The sequence below is a fragment of the Oryzias latipes genome, chromosome 19 (genome assembly GCF_053564925.1).
Source record: "Oryzias latipes strain Hd-rR chromosome 19, Olatipes_Hd-rR_3.1".
Taxonomy (NCBI): domain Eukaryota; kingdom Metazoa; phylum Chordata; class Actinopteri; order Beloniformes; family Adrianichthyidae; genus Oryzias; species Oryzias latipes.
This window is the reverse complement of record NC_136255.1, coordinates 13,711,656-13,718,758: the sequence shown is the minus strand read 5'-3', so window position 1 is coordinate 13,718,758 and position 7,103 is coordinate 13,711,656. Positions and strand designations below refer to the sequence as shown.

Here is a 7,103-nt window from a genome sequence, read left to right as displayed (position 1 = left end):
TTTGTCTCTCATAGTTAAGGTACACCTATGATGAAAATTACAGGTCTCTCTCATCTTTTGAAGTGGTAGAACTGGCACAATTGGTGGTTAACTAATTCATTCTTTACCCTACTGTAACTGTTGATTTTTTAAATTAGATTTATTAGGTCATCAGATGTTTTCTGGTTTCCTTGCTCGCACTTCTCAAACGCTCCTTTATTTTGGAAACAAAAGATGTGAACCGTTGCTTGCTCCAAAAAAAGACCTTGAGAACGTTTGGTGGAAAATCTCTCAAGCTCTGCCTTGTTTTACTTTCATATGGCCCTGATCTTCACTCTCTCCTGTTTGTCTTTCAGTTTCTCCTTCCTGTCGTGAGTCCTGCTCACCTGGTCGAGGGGATCATGCTAATCTCAAGCCGCTTAGTCCTCTTATCTACTCAGCACTTGTTATGTTCTTTGGTCCAACAGAAATATAGCACGGATCTGGCCTCTTTACTGTTCCTGCTGACTCTTCGCTGCCTCCTAACCCCATACGGTCAGAAAAAACAAACAAAATTTATATCACAGCGTCTCAAGCCTCGCTGTGGGAGCAGAATATAAGGATTTGTTTCTAAGAAGTTCATGGTGTATTACTTAAGACTGGGATGGATGTAGTTTTTTTTTAAATCAGTTTGAAGTCTAAAGGAATCAAATGATTTTTTTCTCATGTTAAAACAATTTTAACCCATATGTGCACACTTTTATGTTGGGGATGTCGTTATAAGCACAGACACACACATGTCCTGATGCCGGACATGTGAAAAGTCATCCCACGTCCATGTGAAAGCAGTAATGCCGTAATTACCCTTATCCTATTGACTTAATCAGGAGCACTGCAGCACTCGCAGCAAGGCCTCCTCCGCTCCCGGGGGGACTTCCTTGTGACTCAAAGTTGGCAGAGCACAACATCATCTCTAAAATCCTTTATTTATTTGTACATTTTTTTTCTACATCAACACATAAACCCCAAAATATCATCTGGAAAAAATCTCAACTCAGAATTAAAGAAAAGATATACCTTAATTACAGTATTTAAAAAAATATTTTTTCTACACTATGTACAAAGACCCAGTGATAATAATATACATACATACATATACATACATACATGCTGTATGTGGTAATTAATTGATGGTGAATGCACAAGAGAAAGGAAAGCCAACTTTATAGAATGGGGGAGCCCATATTTAGCTGCCAATATCCTCAACCACAGCTTCTCCTCAGCCACGTCCCACAGCTTCAGAATGGAATTCATGGTGACTTGGAAAATATTTTACTCCAGTTTGTAGGAGCAAATCCAGCATTCAAACATCAACTGATAAAAAGAGCTCAATGGCAGTAAAAAGAGGGCTAAATTTGGATTTTTTTTTTTTGTTTTGTTTGTCTTTACAGACAAATTTAACTAATTGAAATGTGTCTGTATTCTTGGTTTCCATGAGGGGGGGTTGCATAGCAACCACCAACCCCACAAACTATGTGATAAAGAAACAAAGAGTAAACATTAAACACCTAATCCTAATTGGAAAATAGTCAATTATCAGTACATGTGGTGCGAGATAGTAATCTGTCTAAAATCCATCATTTGTACAGAATTTCTACTATTGGCTTCATGTAAAACAGGGTTGGTGTGAGCAGAAATGCAAACTGGAAAAGTTGACATCAGTATGACCCATTATCTATATGAAGAAGAGTCCATTTGTCATTAACGTATTTAAAATGAAGTCATTATCATGTGTTGGTTCTGATAGTGAATACAAAATAAATGCTGACAGAAAACAACACAAATAGGTGCTGTCCCCCCCCCCCTCTCTTTTTTTTCCAGTGTTCATGGTTTGGGAGTGTTCATGGTTTCTGCAGCTGCAGTTTCGCTCAACTCACAGTCGCAACAGCTTCCTCCCCACCTTCCTCCACTTTGCCGCCTTTGCCCATGGCCTTCATTTTAGCCATGATATCTGTGAACGTCTCCTTGACGGTCTTCTCCAGCAGATAGCCCTCGCTTTCGCTCTCCACCTCCTCCGGGTTTGCCAGGGTGGACAAGGAGCTGTTGACGTACTGCAGGCCAACGGTCACAGCTACCTGCCAAATAAAACAGGAGCAAAAATTATTTTAAAAATATATTTTTGTGTTAAAATGGATCTAATACTGCTTGAGAAAAAAAAAATAACAGAAGAAAAGACGAAGCTTAAAGTGGATCGGAAGGGTTTAGGTTGATCTAAACTTGATCATGTGTCAAGAAAATGTCCTCAAAAAGGAAAAAAAACATCATTTTAACTGTTTTGAAAGTAATCATTTGTTAATTGAAACATTAACAATTTTTTACCGCTTTTCTGGGCCCCTTTATTCAGAGTTCATGTAAATAAGGACGCCAGCTAAGACGATAAACATCCAGGAAGTAGGTCTGTCACTGTCACTCTGGGAAGATTGACCCATTTCTCCTTTTCTGACTCCACGACCTTTTTTTAAAGGTGGTTGTGTAACATCAGCAGATCAGCTTCCATGTCAGTTTTAAGTAAATCTTTTGACAAAAAAGTTTTTATTGCTCTTGTTTTGAGTGAAAAAAGATTTATAAGTTAATTTCTGGTTGTTTTTTTTATCAATCTGTTTCATAGTTTGGTATAAACAACAACAAAGACTGGCAGGGATTTGAATCTGAGGAAACACGGTGTGGCTGTTTATAGGATTACCCTTTGGGTAGGAAGTCCAATGTTGACAAACTCCATTTAAACACATACCAAGCATGGCACAGAAAACATGGCAGGGAGACAGGAGGACAAATGTTTAGGTAAAGAGGATATAGGGGTTTTGGAAGGAGGGGAAACATATTGGCAAAGTGAAGGAATCAGACGTCTCAAAGGCCAAGTGGGTCAGAGCTTTACCTGTTTGCACACCTGATGATACTGAAGAAATAACTTTTTAAGGGTCTAAAGAAGTGAATTCTTTTAACCCCTTATAACTTTGTTGTTCTACTCCACGGCATTAGTTGTCCAGTTTCAAAATTTCAAAAATAACAGCAAATGTGAACAGATGCAATCATTTTACAGTTGCTTTTAAAGGTGTGCGAGGGTGTTAGTAGGGTCAATCTTGGTCTGAGTAAACAGTTTTCTAAATAGTCTTAACATATCTTGCCTTTTGTGTTTCCCATAAAGCTACAAAGCAAGCCAATATTACTCTTTATTAAAGATCTTCATGTTTGAAGTTTGGAGGGAATGATTCACAGTTGGGTAACGGTGGTGGTGGTGTTGTCTGATTAAGCCACCTGTTTGCTGACCAATGGAAAAAGACCATGCTTTTTGAGGAGAGGGCAGAGTCCCTGCTGCTGCCACATGGAGAAGCTCAAAGCCAAAGACTCAAAGACTGAATGGACAGCTGTTGCATTGCTGGGCTTGTTTTGGAAAAACAAGTAAGAACAAACTTTACAGTGTCATTAATAGAGCCTATAGCCTATAGCCTATATTTTCTTGTAACAATAAGAATATTGCGTAGCACATTGAAACTTTAGAGTTGTACCAATGGCTACTTCTTAAAGTCACTGAACAAAACATGGACATAAATTGGTGAATAAGATGGTAAATCCTTTCTTTTCCAATCAAACAAGGGCGAATGGGCCAAAACTGTGTGAAAATGTGTTCATGGTTCTGACCTCCAGCATTGTCACCAGCACCACCAGTGCTCCTATGGTGTTCATGATGCCTCCATAGTAGGACAGCAGGGCGTCGCGGCAGCCTTTCTTCCACACATTGAGCTCCTCGGTGTAGTGGTCGTAACTGTAGTGGGCCGAATTGTTTGTCATCTGGTACTGAATGCAGGGTCGTGGGGAACTGGGGTTACAGCAGCTGAACGGCACTCCATCCATCAGATATTGGCCGTCCACATTGCTCCCAATGCGACTAAGAAGACAAAGTGTTGTATTAACCAAGGTAAGATACAACTTAAACTCAACCTACAAGGTAAGAATTCAAGACTTTTTGTTTTTCAATACAGTTTGAGAAAATTATGTTCATCCCAACTTCAGCAGAATCTTGCATTGGTGTGACCGTCGTCAACAGTTGACAATGTCCCATCAGAGGAGGTCTTGACCAACAATATTGTAAACTTTAAAGCTATTCCAAGGAGTTGGAAGTTACTACTAAATATCTGGGTCAGAGCTTAATCTGAGGATCAGATCAGAGCTCAACTGTGACTGATAGGAGTAGGTCAATGGAAAGACATGGGTGATTAGATCACGAAGGCATCATTGATTTCTAGAAAAACCATCTTATCAAGCCCAAAAATAAGCCTTTGATTAGGCTTTGAGCCCATGTACAGGTGGACGACACTAGCTTCTATGGCAAAGTTCTGACTCATGAAATGTCATTCCAAATTAGAGTTAAGGTAATTTTCAGCAATATATTTTCATTTTTCGTATTTTATTAAAACAAAACACATCTCTAGATCAAAGTTCTTGAACTGTGGTAGAGTTGGACATCAGCCAGGCGCCCTGCTGATTGGACAGGACACAGATTCTCAAAGGACTTTTAATCCTTGAGATTAAACACTAATCATTCCTCAGCTTGCAAAACTGTCCAAAAATTCTGTAATGTAGGGGTATTGTTTTTAAAATTCCTAAAGTCACCTTGACTTGATGTATTGTCTTCTGATAGATCAATCCCAAATAACAGAGTTACCTCCTCTGGATGACCCCCCCCCCCCCCCCCCTTAAATGTGTCTCTGACAGCGGCTGTCTCTGTTTCTGTGGTGATAATCCTGATGGGACAAAAGTGAACAATACACTTGCCCTGCCTGAACCGCTAATCCACTTACCCTGCCCGGGTAATGGAACTTCTAAACTATCCCACCTAGAAGTTTCTTCACTAAGAAAAATTGTCTCTACGTCACATTCATGTCACACACAACAACAGTCGTCTGTTAAAAGTCACTACAAAGAGTTTGGAACAAATTCTCTGATGCTTACTCTTTAACTTCCTTTGAGCTGAAGTCAAGGTAGCGGTTGCTGACCCACTGGATCTCAAACCAATCTCTAAAATTGTCATTTCCACAGCATCGAAACTCCATCTGCATCAGGTCCAGGGTCCTCTTCATGTAGCACCGTCCCGGAGTGTCTGTGTCCTTGTAGAACTTCATGCCGTTTTTTATTCCCTCAGCCAGGGTGAACTGCAGAGGGATCCTCATCAGGAAGCACAGCAGGGAAGTCATGAGCAGCAGGCCGTTGAAGCACACGCAGAACACTAAGAAGTACTTCAGCATGGGCTTCCACTTGGCAAACTTGACCGGATCTAGAGAGTCGTAGCACACTTTGCCTCCAAACGCATTGATGCCACATGCTATGAGACCCATGAGTATGAGCAAGTTGGGCAGAAAGTGACTTTCATTGTTGTCCATCAGTTCTGAGCGTTTTCGCAGCTCTATTTTGAAGAACAAACCCAAGCTGAGGACAAGGATGCCAGCCAGAACAGCAAACCAGTACATGAACCAGACTGTCTGAGCGAGCTTCACTCGCTTTTTCAGGTCAAACTTGACCACCATCAAAGCCATTGTCCAGTTCTGGGACGTGTCCTTGTCAGCAAAGAAGGGAGATAAATGACCTTGAGCCTCAAGAAGATCCCAAATTCCAGTAAACACTTGACTTAAATCGGGAGTATTCCAACGTCTTGTTTCCTTGTTACTGTGGAATCAGGGTGTCCTCTGGCTGGCACAAAAAGACAGGAAAATTAGTTCAGCAGGGAATCCATTGCAGGGCAAAAGCGCAGAGATGAACAACTAAAGAGGAACCAGGATTAACGCCAGAGTCTTATTTCTGCAAAGCTCTCTCCTTGCCCATTGTGCCAAAAAAACAGAGAAAAATTCCATAAATTGGCTTTTTTGCTTCCTAACTTACAGGTGAAGCTAACCTTGATGTACTGATCTCCTGGAAAGGTGGGAGATTGCCGTAGAGCCTCATGATTAAACTCAAAGTTGCAGTACGTCATGCTAAGCTCCTGTAAGTAGCCTGATCCCATTTCCAGAAATCCTCCACACAAGATGAGCCTGATTGTAAGCGGCTGGCAGTGACCATAATTGGTTTGAGAGCTCACATGGTCGTGGCCACCTTGATGAAACAAATAAGGAGCTGCAGGCTGACAAAGATCACAAACATGACTGTGGAGCACTCCCACCTACAGCTATGGGAGCATCATTGACACACCAAACTTTACATTATAGCAAGTTATCAACCGAACCCCAGTTACCCCTTGATGTAAACACTGTCTAATTAGGTTCAGGGTTGCACGGTGGTTGGCGCGTTGGCCTCAAAGCAAGAAGCGCCTGGTTCAAATCCCAGATGGGTTATTTCAATGTGAAGTTTGCATGTGCTCTCCATGCATATGTGACTTTTCTCCGAGCTCCGACTTCCTCCCACAGTCCAAACACATGCTTCTCATAGGTGACTTGGTAACTCCAAATTTGCCCCTTGGTGTGAATGTCAGAGTGTGAACAGATCTGTTCAGGGTGTACCCCGCCTTCGCCCAATGGCAGCTGGGTTGGCTCCAACAACCCCATAACCCTAAAAGGGATTCAGTGGGTTCTTAAGATGGATGAATGGAATTTTGGTTTAAACCTGGATGGGTGAGGCTTATTCATTTTAGGCTGTCTGGACCCACTTTCTCATTAAAATTTGGAGCAAAAAAAGAGCAAAAATCACTCAATGAGGACAGAAGTGAGTCATTTTGACCATCAGTCTGGATTTGGAAATCAAGCAATCAAAACAAAAATAAAACTAGAGAAGACAAACAGAAATATAAATCAATACCTGGATATATCAAACTATATCAATCACAATTTGACTGAAAAATACATGTGCATATGCATACATCCACATACTCATAAAAAAAATCTATTATAATTACTCTTAATCAAAAACAGATATATTAGCACTTACTAACATTCGTAGAGTACATGACACATTTAAACCATTAAACATTACGTTTGTCCGAAGGAGTTTAATTAATTGTTTGAAAAGGAGTGGAAGGAAGACAACCTACGGTATATATTCCCACCCCTGTCTTGTTCTTTTTTTTTAATTGGGAAGAAACTAAAACAGATGATCACAGA

The 7,103-nt window shown here is 40.7% G+C and overlaps 1 protein-coding gene across 1 annotated transcript; it reads right to left on the bottom strand.

The window, feature by feature from the left end:
- Nucleotides 1-925: 925 nt before the first annotated feature.
- Nucleotides 926-5,933, bottom strand: prph2a (peripherin 2a (retinal degeneration, slow)). The gene is made up of 3 exons (XM_004084274.5): nt 4,969-5,933; nt 3,658-3,904; nt 926-2,093 (listed from the first exon to the last, which is right to left on the bottom strand). The coding sequence occupies exons 1-3, from the start codon at nt 5,547-5,549 to the stop codon at nt 1,887-1,889; spliced, it is 1,035 nt and encodes a 344-aa protein (XP_004084322.1). The 5' UTR covers nt 5,550-5,933; the 3' UTR covers nt 926-1,886.
- Between the last annotated feature and the right edge of the window lie 1,170 nt (nt 5,934-7,103).